At 41.5% G+C, this 17,332-nt stretch overlaps 1 protein-coding gene across 4 annotated transcripts in view; it reads left to right on the top strand.

Moving 5' to 3' along the window:
• The window catches only part of Cdk6 (cyclin dependent kinase 6), a 194,401-nt gene that overhangs the window by 82,941 nt on the left and 94,128 nt on the right, over positions 1 to 17,332 (top strand). For all 4 annotated transcript variants that reach the window (XM_048436663.3, XM_048436678.3, XM_048436671.3 and 1 more), the window contains one exon: positions 13,257 to 13,424. In XM_048436663.3, the coding sequence (XP_048292620.1) occupies positions 13,257 to 13,424 (168 nt within the window). The remainder of the gene's footprint in view (positions 1 to 13,256; positions 13,425 to 17,332) is intronic.

Raw genomic sequence — 17,332 nt, 5'->3', positions numbered from 1 at the left:
TCTATTGCTGAGGCCTGCTAAGAGACATATCACTGCCTAGCATGGTGGTGCTAGCTGTCTACTTCTGGTAACCTTTGAAAAGAGAGGAAGGGCAGGGCTGGAGTGGTGGCTCAGTGATTAAAAGCCCTTGCAGAGGACCACGTCCTGGTTCCCAGCACCCACTTGACAATTCACAGCCATCTATCACCTGAGTTTCAGGAGATGCACTGTTGTGTTCTCGCCCCATCAGACTCCCTGCATGTACATCCTGCACATTCCTCATACGGGCATTCACATTCCAGTACCTTCCCGACACACTGGCTGTTAGGATATCTCAGATTGAAACTAGTGGATATAGAATTTATTTTCCATTGGTAAATATTTGGGGTATCTTCCTGAGTTTGTTATTGTTTGTTTGATTTTTTTTATGTCTTTCTCTGTAGTCTGCCCTAATAGTTAGTCCATTCATGATACAAACTTAGGGTGAATGAAAATGAATTTACTCCAGGGGTGTAACATAGACAGAGTTCCTGAGGGAAAGAAAATGCTGAGTGGCTAGGGTGTTGCCCACTTACCTTCTTAGAGTCCAGGACGAGAAGGAAATGTAGAAACAAGAAAGCCACATAGACTCTTTGACAGCACTATGCTTACAGTGCTTGTGTAGAGAATTATCCAAGACTTGCTCAGGTAAGTCCTCAAGTTACATGAAGTCAGATATGATACACTGATTGGAAGACATGTGCATGTTGGGGAGTATAATAATGGAGGAAGCACTGGGAAGATGAGAAATAGTCCTGCCAAAGGACCAAGACTGGCATCTTCAGTGCTTAGTAACAGAGTGAGGAACAGTGTTGTTAGGGTTCAGCTTGTTTAAGCTTGAGTGCCCCACCCCAGCTGCGGAGCTATTGACAATGGATCACCGCAGGGAGAGGAGAGGAGTCTTCTCTAAGAGTGTACCCCCCGATAAGTCAGCCGCAGTCCAGCGGGAGCCCCACATCCATGAATCTCTGAGCAGCATAAATTAGACTGGATGGATTTAAAAATAAAATAGAGGCCACAAGATTAGATAGGCTCGGAATAGAGACAGGGAAAATAAGATCAAAACACACTGTACAAATTATCAAAAAACAGTTCAAATGTATCTTAAAATACAAAAAATTAAAATTTAAGAACAGGATGAGCAATAGAGGATTTCTGTATGAGTTAGGCTACCTTTTAGAAATATTACTCAACATTATAGAAGAAAAATAAAAGATGACTAACTTAAATATGGGAGCTAAGTGTGTTGGAATGCTATTGTTGTGTTTGAGACAAAAGATACTAGCAGCTTGATTACATTTGTGCAAAAGGGAGAAAAAACCAAATGCTTCTATTTGAAAACGAATTTAGAAGCTCTCGTGTCTGATGTAGGTAATTTGTGATGATTTCTGAATCCACCATTTAGTAAATTTTTGGTCCTTGTACTTTTGTATACAATAAGAAATAGAGACTGAAGAACAAGTTTTGATAGAGACTTTTAGAAAAGAAATCATTTTGGTACAGATTGGGCTTGCTGTTCTACTGGAATATTCTAGAGAATGTATCAGGAAGTATTGAAATGTGTACGTAGCTGAATCCCAACGGTTATTATGACTTGGGATATCTTGAACTGTGACCAGTATAAAAGTTGAAGCCATGAATGACAAGTGAAATGGCAGAGGCAAAATTTGGATTCAAGGGTGTGTGTGTGTGTGTGTGTGTGTGTGTGTGTGTGTGTGTATGTTGCTCATAATAAAACGAGGGTCTTCCATGTACCAGGCAAGAGATCTGCCCCAGGCCTTGGTTTCTTGAGCTCAGATCTCATTTAGGTAGGTCAGACTGACCCTGAAGTTTTCATTCTTCATGCCGTAGCCTCTCTAGAGCTGCTGTAATGGATATGAACCAGTCTACCCAGACCCTAAGATAGTTTTGAGATATGCAGGTGCAAATGAAAGTAGACAGGGAATATAGCAGAAGTTGCATGTGGTAGCCGTGGTAGATTACAGAGAAGGTGATACCAAAAGCCCAAGTGAAACTAAAGTTTTCCTGTAGGGCTTTGACTCTGTTTTATTTATGGAAATGAGGAGGGCAGGTGGTTCATGATTCCTGTAGGAAGAAATGGAAAAGCAGTTTTATGATACCGAGAAAGACGGACACGCACACACAGGCTTTAGGTGGACCCAGGAAGGTTGAAAGCAAGAGCGGCATATTAAAGAAAACAATATTGTAAAGGTTCAGAGCTCAATATAGGGAACAATACTTGGAAACATCAGTAGCACCTGGTGGGTAGATGTGCCTGCACCCTCTAAGACTCCTTTCCCTGGCCTCTTCATGTCCTGAAGCCAGCGTTCATGTCAGCCTGCCAAGTCTTTGTCACCCAGATTGTTTGTGCTGGCCAGAAAATCCCCTCTGATTCTTGGCCCCTGTGCTCTTCCTGCCTACATGTGACCACCTGCACCCTCTTCCTGTAGATTCAAGAGGTTTCTAGTGAAGAGGGCATGCTTCTCCTCCCTCTGGCTCTCTCCTGCAGCAGCACACACTGAAGGCTGCTGAAGGACCGCTTTTCTTTGGTCTCCATAAACAGCTCTGTGGGCAGCACTACCCCAGCACAGATAATGTGTGCAGATGTTGATGGAAAGAAGACATCTCCTCCCTTGCTGTGCCAGCCTCTCCCTGCTGCAAGGCTGCTGCCTTTTCTTTTTCAAGTGAAAAGGTACATTGTGATAATCACTGTTTTACATCTTTTAATTTAAGAAAACCCTTGTGAAGACCATTTTTTGACCAAATGAAGCTAAGTGTTCTTTTTAGAATCCTCTCTTGCTCCTCTCCTCCTCTTTGCACACAGGTCGGCATTAATGGATAACATAAGGAAATAGTATCACAGTTCTAGTTATTATTTGTGAAACTGCAAAAGCAACCAGAGTTAATTACATAAGAAAACTTACGTGAATTTCCCCCTGGTAGTGTGTGTGTGGTGTCTGTCTGTCTCTCTGTTAGGTAAAATTTAGTATATGAGTGCTGACCTGTAAGAGCACTCAAAAGACAATTTTAAAGAAACTTTCTCCTCAATCATTGGAGAATCTCAAAAGTTTTTTCTAAGAATAAGTTCAAAAAACTTAATGTACCTTAGAAAGCTGGGTTATTTATGAAGAGACAGAAATTTTGAAGATCCTTATAGACCTAAAACTAGCAGTCTGTAGAGTTTTAAATGAAGTACAGGCCACATAACAGTTGATGCAATTAAAACACTAAGCATTTACAGGTTATGGCCTTTTAGTGTGGGCACAGTTGTGTTTGTAGATCTTAATAACAAGGGTGAAGGAAGATAGGATGCTAAGGTGCCATTGGAGAGAAGCAGAATGGCTGTGTGTTGCCAGATACCCTTGCTAATGGTGATGGTGGAGCCTTTGATGTAATGACTCCACTTTTGAACCCATTTCTCATGCTAAGAATTTCTTTACCACTCTACAGGAGAGCCTTGTCCACACTTTAAAATGAGGAAACTGAGACTAGATGTTGGAGGATGAGATGTTATCAAGCTCTCAAAAGGCATTCCAGTGTAGTTAACCCATGAAAACGTGAAAGCAGCCTTTGTCGTCATGATAGCTTTCTCTCTCGTTACTCTCTTTTCGGTATTCTACCTTGTGCTCTTAATGTATTATACCCAGAGCATATTAATAGCCTCCTTCACCATCTGTGAATAACAGCACAACTTAGTTTTTTGTATTCCTTACCCACACTGACTGTAAGATGTGACACTGTAATGTCCCAGAAGGAAGGCTGGAAGTGTGGTACCACTTAGCAGTGTCTTTCTGATGAGACTGTTGTTGGTTCTAACTCCCAAGCACCGCGCTTTCCTAAGTCTCTGTCTGCTAGTGTTCTCTTTTACAGCAGACACTTTCCCACATGAGACTGAACCCTAGGCCACTACCCAGATGGCTCAAGTGCTCCTTTATCCTCATCACTTAACAAGAGCACCTGCGTCCTCTGTAGTTCTTATCACAACCAAGCTCACATCTTCCATCCTTATTAAGACTTGTAAGACTTCCTTGGACCACTGTCTCTGGGTGCTTCTGTGTAACATTGCCTAATGCAATATCTTATACATTGTAGGGGCTTCTTAGTTACCTTGAAAAAAAATGACCGCTGGTTATATTGTGTGTAGTTTACAATATATTAAATACTTCAGTATATAATATTCAACTTAATATGTTATGTATAAAATATAAACATACATTATATAGTTTAGAACTTAATTATATCTCCCTTTGGGTTTTTTCCCCTTTTTGTTGGCTTACAAAGACTCACAAAAATACAAGTGACCAGCCTTAGTTTATATGGTAGTAAGCACAAATTCATAAATTCATAACCAAAGCTTTTAGCTTTGAATCCTCTGCGTTTTCATTCCATGGTTCGGGGTGTACAGGAGGTCCATACTCCTCTTACCAAGAAGGAAAGTGCTTTCGAGGCGCCGTGAATGGAGCTAGAATGGTCCTGATTGTCTTGGACCATCCGCTTGTGGCTGTCCACAGCAGTGTCCTCTGCAGAAGGCAGGTGGTCAGACACTCTTCTCCAGGATAGCAGCTTCTGTTGCACCTCACCTCATCTAGGAGGGAAATGTGAAGTGGAGGGGGGAGTCGCAGAAGGAATTGAGAAGAAGAATAGGTAAAGAGACGGCCCTTTGTCAGAAACAATTGCTCAAGTCTGTGACACTTCTTTAGAATGTATGCATTGAAATGGGGAGATTGTCACAGCATGTTCAACTTTTCTAAAAAATATCACAACACAGTGTATATAAAACCTGAATCATATGGTCACTGACTAGCAACCTGAATACCTGGACTTCATATCTTCTTGCTTGTGCAGTGCTCTGAAGAAGTTATAACTAACATTGTATACTTGTAGTTTCATTTCTTGATGGCTTTTTATAGTGGGTTGATAGTAGCCATCGTGATGAGGTAATGATTTCTTCTTCCAGATTATCCATTTATGTCATTGTTTTGTCCCCTGAACGTTCGCTAGTGACATTGTGAGTTTGGCTGAGAATGAGTTTCTTTTCTTTTCTGCTTTATTGAGTCTCAGCAATGTTACCACTTCTAGAGAAAAGATAATGGAGACTCTATAAACTGCTATATGAGTAATAAATTTATACCCAAAAATAGCCGCTCATGTTCTGCTTCTGTCCATTTAACTGAAGCAGTAGAGAGCCAATGCTTCTAGTGAGGTCTCGGGACTTGGTTTCTACTGAGGCGCTTTGAGGTGACCTTCCACCTTCCTCAGCTCTGTCTTTCCCTCATGACCAGTGACAGGCAGTGGGACGTAGCCCAACCCTGATCTTCTTTGGAACAGAGTTTATGTGTGACTCTTAGAGCCTGTCTCCAATCTTTTGGTTAAATTCACCATTCTTAGAACTTGCAAGGCAGCCTGAATGTTTTAAAGACTCTACCTCAAACCTTCTTCTCACGTCTTAAGAACTTGTTGCTCTTTGTGGGTTTGGAGTGTAGCATTCTCCTGTGAACTGATGTGAGAAGTCAACTTTACTCATGCATGACTGTGTATAAAAGAGTCTCTGAAGATTGTCATCACCATTAAAAATTGATCATAGAACACAATAGGAGCAAAGGCCTTTTGAGTTTTGAGTTAAGTCAAAAGTGTCAGGTTGGTGTTGTGACGCTGCACAGGTTTTCCCAGAAAGTGGTGGACACAATCTCCAGGGCGTGGGTGAACCCACCTGATTACTCAAGTGGATCTCAACATGGCTTTGTTATTCTCTGTTTAGGCGTGTAACTAACAGTGTTGGACTACTTGTGGAAGAACTGAGATTTTACAGGTCCTAGAAGTAGATCCAGCAATCCCATCTCAGAGTTTGTATCCAAAAGAATTGAAAAGTGGAGATTGCAGATAAAATTGCATGCCTGTTCAAAGCAGCCTGTTGTCACAGAAGTCAACAAGTAGAGGCAGTCTGTGTCCATCAATGGATGAAAGGGTGGGAAATAATGCACTTATATACTAAACAATCTCTAAGGAGCACTGATACATAGCTTATTATGGAGACTTATTCTAAAATGAGCTATTCCCAAAAGGATACACTGTAATTCTACACAGGAGGTTTCTAGAGTAAAGTTAGAGGCAATATAGCTGCCAGGGTTGAGAGGAGAGGAAAGCAGGAATTGTGGTTGAGTGGTATAGAGTTCCAAGTTTTGCAAGAAGAAACAGTTTTTGAGATTGACTCCTCAGTAACGTGGCTGGCTTAATACTGAACATACAGTTAAAATGGTCCAAGATGGTAAGTCAGTTGTGTCCTTTACTACAAATTCAAAGTGTATGTCTCAATATTAATGATAACAAAAACCTGATTCTGGGTGGCTAGTCCTCACGGATGCGTGAAGTCCTCTGCTTCCCTCTGACTTCAACATCTGAAGTTTCTTGTGGGCCCAGGTAATCTTTCCACACCTCCTAAAGCCATAGCATCCACCTGAGTTCAATCTGCTGTTACCAGGTTGGCAGGAAAAACCCTGCTTTACATGTGACATTCCTGACACTCCTTAGAACAAGATATTATGCAGATGTAGGGGTGTGAGCTTTAATTGGAGGGGTCATTGTCTTGCTGTGTAACTCACAGTAGCCTCAAGCTCCAGGTCCTGAGTGTTGAGATTACAGGCAGGTGCCATGGCATCCAGTTCTGAAGAAACCATAATAACATCTTTGCAATGAACATGGTTTTCAGGGACCGTGTTGGTGTCCATGGTCCTGGTTACCACCAAAGGCCTGGTTGTCCGTGGTCTGTGCTGCCACCTGAAACTATGTTGATGTCTGTGGCCAATGCTGTACAGCCAGAAACTGTGTGGAAGCTCATGACCAATGCTGCCCCTGACTAAAGGGCAAGGAGCTTTTTCTGCCCTGGTAGTGATGACTGCAGACTCACAGTAGAGAATGGGAGGCCAGAGTCTTCCACCACCACCCCAAACAACCCCTTCCCCCCAAAAGACACAGTCTAGACACAAAGCCATTCAAGAAAACTCTTTTTGGTTTTTTGAGACAGGGTTCCTCTGTAACAACCCTGGCTGTCCTGAAACTAGTTCTGTAGACCAGGTGATCACAGAGATCCGCCTGCCTATGCCTTCTGAGTGCTAGGGTTAAAGGTGTGCACCACCACCATCCGACTTTGGAGAGAACTCTTAAAAAAATTATGATAGGGATGCTCTTCCCAGCTGATGGCTTCCTTGGGGTGGGGCGGGGAAGGGCCAGTTTTCTTTAAGGGTTTGGCCACTTAGAATTTGACCATGGCCAAGTGAGTACATGAACAACACAAATTAAACTTGGTATTTTTTTCGTTTTTTTCTCCTCCTTTTGTTTTGGGGGAGGTTGCAAGGGTGGGGGTAGACCTGGGAGGACTGGGAAGTGAATGTGATTGAGTATATTATGTGAAATTTCCAAGTAAACAATAAAAATATTATGTTAGTAAAAAAAAGAACATAGCTTATATAAGGAGAAAAATAAGTAGTACTGTCCACAAATTGCATCTTATTTTTAATTTTTGAATGAATGTAAATTTTTAGAGATTAACTTTGAGACCATAAATAACCCAACGATAAATAATAAATTAGTGGGGGGGTGTCACCAGAATTACTCACTTTAAAACTGCCATTTCTGAAACTAGTCAGGGTTTATGCTGGGTATTTCAATAGCAGTAAGAATTAACTTATGCCGTCAATAATTGGAAAATAGGGCCCATCACAAGGCTTTTTCCGATTAAAAGTTTCAGAAAGATTTTTAGTTTGCTTATTCTTATTTAAAGAAATAAACAGAGTCAACTCCAGAACTCCTAAAAGAAACCTTTGATTTGTAAGCCCTAGAGATGCCTGGAATTCAGACTAAGGTCTGGAGTCTTTGAAGGAGCAGCCAAGGGCTGACCTCCTTGTAGGCCACTGACACCCAGAGTCAGACTCTCTCTGCCATAGGATTCTGTGAAAACACACTTCCTGTCACATGGCTGAGAAAGAGAAAGTGTGTGTGTCCCCCCACCCCCTATGACAGCTCACCACAAGAGTAGCTAGATGGGCGGGCTGTTTGTACCAAATTTTCCTGGATGAGTAACAGGGAGATGTCTCAAGGTGTGCTCACCTTGAAGAGCTACATTGGCCACACCCTAGGTCCATCAGCTTCTGGTTTCATTGTACTGCCACTTTTAGAGTACAGGTGAATTTGGATTAAAATCTTGGGCTGACTGAAAACGTCTTATTATACTGTGAAGCAGTGGTTCTAAATCTCGCTGATACTGCCACCCTTTAACACAGTTCCTTATGTTGTAGTGACCCCCAATCATAAAATTATTCAAGTTGTTACTTTATAAGTGAAAAATTGCCACTGTTGTGAATCCTAGTGTAAATATCTGATATGCAGCCCCTGTGTAAAGGACGTTTGACCCCCCCAGGGGTCACATCCTATCAGTTGAGGACCGCTGCTGCTTATTGAGATAAAGCACATAGACAATTCTTTGAATTCTTTATAAAAACAGTTCTTGTGACTAAAGCAAATTCTTAATTAAATGATACTGTAGTTCATTCATTCGTATTGTTCTGTAGAGTTGGAACAATGTCTTAATGTGGTGCCTGAGTTTATAGTGTCTTCCACTACCTCCCCTCCCCCAGACAAGGTTTCCCTGTGCAGCCCTGGCTGTGCTGGAACTATCTCTGTAGACCACACTGGCCTTGAACTCACATAGAGCCGCCTATTTCTGCCTCCTGAGTACTGGAATTAAAGGAAGCACTACCATGGCCCAACTTGGAGTAGTAAATTCTCCACATGTCATTAGCATGGACTGAATGTGAACAAGGGAATGTGGATCCATACTATTTAATCCATGTTTGGATATGATTTAAAGGCATTAGCCTTTAAACAAAGAGCTTGACCTCTTTGTTTAACTATATCTTTTGACCTATAGTTTTCGACCTCTTTGTTTGGTACTATAGGTACCAAAACAGCACCAAATAATAATTTATGATGTACCTCAAGGAAGACTACAAAGCCACTAAGAGTTACAGTGTATGAAACAAAGTAGAAGAATTTTGTTTACTTTACACAATATTCTCCATAATTATTTGTTGTGAAGTAGAGTGTGTTTAGTGTATGTGTGCTTGCGAGTGTGTGTATAAGGTCTGAGGACAAACGGTTAGAGTCACTTCTCTCCTTCCACTGTGGGTTCCTGAGGTTGAGCTCAGATAATCAGGCTTGTACAGCAACCTCTTCTACCCAGAGAGCTATTTTACTAGTTCATTAATTTTTTTTTTTTTCGAGACAAGGTTTCTCTATGTAACAGCCCTGGCTGTCCTGGAACTATCTCTTGTAGACCAGGCTGGCCTCAAACTCACAAAGATCCACCTGTCTCTGCCTCCCGAGTGCTGGGGTTAAAGGCATGTATCACCACCGTCTGGCTATAAATTGTATTTTTAATACTATAAAATAAAGTATACAGATAACTTTTAAACATTTTATTTCTATAAATGTAATGTTTGTGATTTCAAAAAGAAAGTAAAAATATCCACAAAGATTATTTGACAGTGAAATTTTCTCTGTTCTCTTAGTAGTTAGATTAAAAGTAGGATTTTCTTCTTCCTCTATTGTATACATCTCTTCTGTAAGTGTAAGATCATATATAATTGTTTTTCATTTTATGATTAAGCTTGTAATGCACTACACTAGAAGAGAAAAACAGTGTATACTTTTTGACTCTATAGTACAGGTTTTTATAAATTCATGTGGGCTTTATCAATTAATAAATTAGTTCAAGTTTTTAAATTTTATATTCTGAATTGTCTACTTGAGTTATCTGACCAGTGCAACATGAGTCAGGTAGATTTATTCCCTGTGCTACTTTAAAAGAATGATGCTCAGTGTATAGGAAGTTTAGATAATGACCCAGCAGGTCATGCTTTTTAAAAATCCATTGCTAACAAGCTCTGCGCATGTGTTTCTAATAATGATGCTTTTGCCTTAGTAAGACGACTGGGTTTGGCATCTTGTGCCTCCTCTCACACTGCTGTTTACTCGCAGCAAGTTGTTTGACTGATGTCCGTTCCCAAGTGTCGCAAGGCCACCCCTCACAAGAGCAGGTCTCCTCCAAGATACCCACATTTGGGAGCTGAAAGAGTAGCTCGAGATGCCCAGCAGGGGATCTCAGAAATCATGTCCATACCCCTATCATTGTGTGTCCCCTCTTAGCACCTGGTTCACACTAACCTTACAGTTGACTGATAGCTCTTTAGTTTTGTGCATCTGGCTTTCCCAGAAAACAGGAGACAACACAGCCATTCTCATCTTTATAAGTTCATATGTTAAGTGCTCACCGTGTGCCTGAAACTGTCCTCCCCTGCTGCATGCCTTGATTTGAACCTTCTATTAGGAAAAGTAAATGCTGTTTTCTCCATGCGACACAGAAAAACTAAGGATTTGATTTTAAGCAGACAGAATTCTAAACTTTAGAAAGTGAACCCAAAACTAATGTTGTTCTCAGTAAACGGGTTTAGTGATTGTATTATTTTTCTGTTGCCCTAACTAAATACTAGATAGAGGAAATTCAACTAGAGACAGGTCAGTTTATTCATTCATTCATTCATTCATTCATTTTGAGGCTGGTTAATTTTGTCTCACTGTTTAGAATACCCTGTCATAGTGAGGAAGGTACAGTGTCAGCGACAGGACAGAGACCTGACAGCTGAAACAGCCAGTAACATAAGGTGACAACCAAGAAGCAGAGAACTCAAGTCAAAAGTGGGCCAGCTACCCTTGGCATTTCTCCTGGCCTAAGGCAGCTAACACTACTGTCTCCCAAAGCCTCCCAGCCTCTGCCCCCAGCCCTGACCAGTATGGGGCTATCAGTAGGGAACCTCATGTTAAAATACATTGAACCTGTGAGGAATATTTCACATTCAAATCACAGCACTTCATCCCTTGCCTTCAGAGGCTCGTGGCCACTTCATAATTAATACTAACTTTACTCAATTTAGCTTTAAGAATTCCCAACTGGAATAATTCAAACATTGTCCAAAAATCCAGTCTCCCGAGACTCAGGGCAGATTCTTAGCTGTGAGCCCTGTAAAACCAGAAAACAAGTTGTATTCTTACAATGTTCAATAGCATGGAGTAGACACTGTCATTCCAAAAGCGAAGAACAGGAGACTAGCAAGGAAAACTTAGACCAAAGCAGGACTGAAACCTGTCGGGCAAACACCCTGGTGCTCCACTCCCAGCCTATGGACCTTTGGTGGCTTCATTTGAGATCCCGTGACCTTGAGTAGCCTCTTGCCTGTAGCACGCACAGCCGGCTCACTCAGTTTCTGCAGTCTTTCTCATCAAATGCCCCACACTCTTGTCACCTCCGTTGTTCTGTAGTCTCCATTGAAATTTCAGCTTCTTCTTTTCCATGGTTTTACAGTGTGAGCTTCTTAGGTTGTCTTTCCAGTCACTCCAACCCTGTCGCACACTGGCCTTTTCTCTGGAATCTTGGGGGTGAGCTTCCATTGCCCCGTAACTGTCCAAACAAGTTCTGACGCCAGCTTCTGATGCTGCCTAGCCCTCCAGGAGTGTGGCTGCAGTGGCCTCCAAGCACCCGCAGCCACACCAGAGGAAATCCTTCTCTGTGCAGCCCTTTTGAAGTAGGGCATCTGTGTAGTGCCATTCTTCACTTGGGCTTAGTTTTTACATTGAAGGTTCTCTTTTTAAGTGAAAGATTTCCAAATGAGCCTACAGTTTTATACTCCGATATCTTCAATGAGTGGGATCACTGGGTAAGCACCTTTCTTTCTGTCTCCTTAGCAAGTATCATTGCTTTCTCCCTACTTGCATCCTCAGCCCTGGTCACATGTCTAAAGGCGCTCTGCTCTTTAATGTCAGATTTTTTTCTTTATCGTTCTGTTCTGATTTTGGTTTTGAATTCCTACTCTAAACCTAACTAAGTACAGTAAGCAGCGAACACACCTTTGCCTGGATGTTCTGCTATCTTTAAAGTATTTTCTGCCAGACAACCCACTAGGTTTGAATTTAGCTTCACTTGTACAGGGGTACAGGGTACAGCAGAACTCAGCCATATTTATATTTTGTCAATGATCTGTAGTTCAGTTCCTGATAAATTGTTGCTCCCTCTGAAAGCTCTTGATTACAGTCTTCTGCCCACATTCCTGTTGGCATTCTGGCCTCCCACACTCGCACTGGAATGTCTAGTAAGTTCTGCTTTCAGCGTTCAAGGACTGCAGCTTTCACAGTCTTCCCACAAACCATTGCTAAAACTGCATGGTCAGGTTTCTCAGAGCCACCAGCTCACTTATTATATGTCGTACCAATTTTATTTTTCTTTTTTTTTATTTTTGGTTTTCAAGAAAGGGTTTCTCTGTAGCTTTGGGGCCTGTCCTGGGACTTGTTCTGTAGACCAGGATGGCCTCGAACTCACAGAGGTCTGCTTTCCTCTGCCTCCTGAGAGCTGGGATTAAAGGGTGCGCCACCACTGACCAGCTCCAGTTTTCTTTATTAGTAGCTGTTGTTATGTTGCTATCATGCACTATCTAGCTAGAAGCTACTTAGGAAGAAGTAGTCGATTTTGTCTCACAGCTCAGAGGATACCAGCCTTATGGGAAGTGAACAACTCAAGGTCAGGGTGGAGAAAACAGGAGACATGTTGGTCTATCTATCTGCATCTTCATAGCTGGAGAAACAGCCCCAATAAAAACACTATATGGCCTTATCTTCTGTGTGTCTTTCTTCATTTAATTAATCAAGGATGATTTGAATTGTGCTTTCACTTCAGTGTTGTGACCTTGAGCCAGTTATGTAACTATTGACTATATCAGATTCTTGACTTATGAAAATTCACCTCAGTATTGTGGTTTAGACTAAATAGGTTGCTAAACAGAAAACATTTAGAAACATGCTTGACTGTTTGCCATATATTGACTGTTGAAATAACTTAATAAATGAAAGTATATAAAGTAAAATGTATTCCCCTTGGTCCATCTCCTGTTTTCCCTTCTTAGCATTAACCAGCAGCGCCTTCCAGAGTGATTCATGTACCATAGAAATGATTGTTAAGATGTCCTTTCGCTAATGAAATACAAGTTGGGAGCTAAGTATTCACAGTGTTCTAGAAGATGGGAGTATGACAAGAGGGGAGACCAGCATTCATCTCAGGTCGGCTGGGGATGCAGTATCTCTACAGCACCTAAACTGCTTGCCACATCTACTGACTTTTGCATGTTTATTTCTTTTAGGATATGATGTTTCAGCTTCTCCGAGGTCTGGACTTTCTTCATTCTCACCGGGTAGTGCATCGTGACCTAAAGCCACAAAATATCCTGGTGACCAGCAGTGGACAAATCAAACTGGCTGACTTTGGCCTTGCCCGCATCTATAGTTTTCAAATGGCCCTTACGTCAGTGGTGAGTAAGAGCACAGTCCATTCATTAAACTTAATTTTCCTGTTTGAAACGACAAACTGCCCCCTTCATGTTCCTAATGTTTATTGGTCCATGAATGGAATGTCTTAGCACTTTTTGCCAGCAGTGGGGAAGGAGAAAGGGCTTTGCTTACTATGGATACATCTGACTGGCATTGCTGCAGAAAAGCCTGTTGGCATCTCAACTACTGGGTAGTAGTCAATTGCAAATTTCTAAATGCTTTTTGCTATAACTTGTGTTTTTAGAGTTGTGTAGATAACGATGGGAGATAGAGAAGGCAGAAGACATGTTACCTGTCTGCAGCAGTGTAACATGAGAAATAGCCACACCGCCTGCGCAGGTGGGATAAAGCAGCCCTTTGACGCTGTGATGCCATCAAGAAAGACATTACCTTGACAGTGAACTTGAACAACCTCTGAATGATGAATGGATAGCACTGCCTAGCCAGGTGAAGGCTTCCTGTGAGTCAGAGTAGAGACAACCTGAACCTTTGTTTTGGCAAAGAGCTTAAAACTTCAGAGCTGGAACAAGTCCTTCCTTTAATTAACTCCTGTTTCTCTTTATAGCTCGTCTTGTTGAATTCTACACTCAGGCTCTAAGAAGAGCACCCCACTAGCTAGTATTAATATCCTTTTCTTTGAAAATCATGCTTAGCATGAAGTAAATTCATGAGTAGATGGAAGTGTTTCCTTACTGTGATTCTAGCAGGCAGGGGATGGGTGCAGAGAACACAGCTGTCAGAATGTGCCCTCAGGCATATCACATTACAGCTTAGGAGACAGAGTCCATCTTCCATCTTCGGTCTCAAAGAGTTTCTGAAACCAGAGCCTGGCCTGGTGGGTGCTATCCCTGAGAAATGTGAGGTGGCATCCTTGGTCATTGTTGTGACAGGATGACACAGCTCCATCTCCCGACCTTTCACACAGAGAAACAAGCAGCAGCAGCTTTCCCCTGTTCCTGCAGTGTTACATGCAAAGTTCAAGTCTGGAAGTGGAAACCAGGGAGAAAAGTAACTTGGTCAAAAAGAGCCTCCACGTTATAGAAAAGTTTCTGGTCCTCTTTTCCTTTCTCTGCCAAGCACAAATCCCATATGCTAAAACTCCCCTCCATTCCCAGTGCTGGATACTTCCCTAAGGCACAGGAGCAGTCTGAAATATGCTGTGCTCTGTAAACAGAAATCCTACCTATCCTCTTTGCCCTGTGTTTGCCAGTACCTTAGAGAAGACAAGACCCAAGCACATTTAAAAGATGCCTCAGTGTTGGGTGGAGTGAAGCAAGCCTTTGTATAAGGGCACCAGAAAGGGCTGCATCTGTGGGCTTCCCCAATGGGAAGGGTGAGGTAGCCTTTGAGTTTCCTTAGGAAGTTACTGTCCTTGTTTTTGAGGGACCCTGGGGAGAAGTTTGAATAGGCTTTGTGACTCCTTGGGGAGCAAATGAGGGAAACCAGCCCTTGGGCACATTAATTGGGGGAAGGATGAGCTGAGCCAGCAGGATTCTTCATCTTAATCCCCCTAACTTGGCACTAACAAAAATAACCATGAATAAAAACAGAAAATCCAGATGGGTTTTGTTTTGATATTTTGACTGTTGTTAAATTTGAAGAATGGTAATCCAACTTGTGAGTAACTTCAGTTGATAACACATTCTTGCTGGAAGTTGGTATTTTTAAAGAGGAAAGTGCTGACTCTTTCATATCCTAAGAAAAGGACAATGGCAAACAGATCTGATATTTGATGTCTAGTTTTATTGTCTATTCTATATTTACTACAGTGACATAATAGAAGGTGTTAGCAACTGGGAAAGACTTTACTTGGAATTTAATGACAATATTAACAGGCATGTTTTCTTTAGGGGTCTGCATTTAAAAAATTTTCCACTGTTAGTATTTTTTCTCCTTACAGGAAGAATCCACACAATAAAATGATGCTTGGAGTTTTCATACACATACAAAAACAGAATCACTGTCTTGGAGTTTTCATACACATACAAAAACAGAATCACTGTCTTTCAAACTGAGCTGCTGTGCTAGTTTTAGTGTTTTTTAAATAGACTGCGCTCCAACTGCCTAGAAATACCCATTTACAGTAGGTTATGTCCCATAGGGAAATAGAAAGCCACATACTATGCAGAGTGACTAAATATTTGCAAGTTACCTGACCCGAGACCACCGTCTTAACTGCTGTGAAAAAATGACTTTCCAGGCTTGACTCACGCAGCCTTTTTTTGTGAACCCTTGCAGAAGCTGACTGTTGTCCCCTTAGGATTGCTAACAGATTGATTCTGGGCGGCAGGGTGCAGGCACCTGTGTACCAAGGCAGCCAGAAGAGGGAGTCGGATCCTTCAGAGCTTGTCACTTGTGGGGTGTCTGGATTGTTATGTGGAGCCAGGGCTCCAAACTCCAGTCCTTATGATTGCTCAGCAGTCACCTCTAACTTCTGAGCCTTTGTTCCAGTCCCTAGAGAAATGCTTTCATATAATCCATCCTAGTGTTAGTTATCTGGGACTTTTATTTATAAAGTGGTGACACATTTAAAGAGAGATACTCACTCTTGTTCAACCTGGATGTTTGCGTGAGCATTTAGGGAATACTTCTTAACAAATAAGTTAACAAATACCAACGTGTAGACGCATGCACTTTGAATCATAAGAGAAAAAGGGAAAGAATTGCTTATGCGTTTAATGGTTTCAGTATTCTACATCCCAATCCTCTGGTGCTACACTGAAGGACCTAGTAACCACTTTCAAATGCTCAAGCTCATTTTTACCCCGGTGTTGACTGGGTCATTGGCAAGAATTTCTGTGCAAAATAATGCCGTGATTGGGCCCCATGTTAGGACTAAAGGATGGTTGGAACTTGGGTCCACAGTTAGTTGGATCTTAAATTTACAGTAATACTCTTTGCTGAATTAATCACCGGGGTAGATCAAACTTTGTATCCTGAACAGAAGACGGAGGAGGATACCGGTACATGTGGTTATTATACTTCTACTTATTTAAGGACATTTTTTTTTAAACTCAGATGTGTTTTGATGTTAGCAAGCTTTAGAAGAGGTTTTGTATTCTTCAAAAATAATTAACATCTTCCAAATAAAAGAATAGAATTACTAAAAAGTTTTTATTCTTCAGCTTTCCATGTGGACATATATGTATGAGTTTTGCTTTTTTGCTTGTTTTGATTATTAACAATAGCTTGTATTCTGAGGTCTTTGTAAAAACTTTGTGATGTTTTCACATGTAACCTTCCTCCCAAGCTCGTATTCTCATCCACCCTTATCTTCACTATTAAAGATGTTCTTGACCTCAAAATATTTTCTCCATGTAGAAATCACCAAAAACAATAATAAACCCAGTAAGATTGTTAGACATAAAAGTGCAGAAACAAATCACTTGCAGGTTTTCAACTGCAGTAATAAGATTCTAAATATTGCATTGCTTAGTTATCATTTATTTACCACTGCAAGTCTGACACCATTTAAACTGCATACACTTCCTGAGACCAGTGCAGTGTGTGCATGCACATGCTTGTGGGGTGTGTGTGTGTGTGTGTACGTGTACGTGTACGTATACGTGTGTGCGTCAGTTTTGTTAGCACTTGGTAAATACTGAAAAAACTATTCAGTTTCAGAGAATTTTATATGCTTGGAAAAAGAAAGGAAATGAGGTTTTGACTTTCAGTCAGTATACAATCATCTGTATGTGCCAGGCTCTGTGAACCTGAGAAATAATGCAGAGCTAAAGCCAACAAGGTCTTTGCTCTCATAGCTTACAAGCAGAATTGGGAGATGAGGCTGAAAGAGATGGCTTAGCAGTTAAGAACACTGGTGGCTCTTCCAGAGGACCCAGGTTCAGTTCCCAGCACCCACACAGCAGCTCACAACTGTCTGTAACTC

The sequence above is a fragment of the Myodes glareolus genome, chromosome 25 (assembly GCF_982192425.1).
Source record: "Myodes glareolus chromosome 25, mMyoGla1.1, whole genome shotgun sequence".
Lineage (NCBI taxonomy): Eukaryota > Metazoa > Chordata > Mammalia > Rodentia > Cricetidae > Myodes > Myodes glareolus.
Note: the sequence above shows the minus strand (reverse complement) of the source record. Positions and strands in the feature narration are given on the sequence as shown.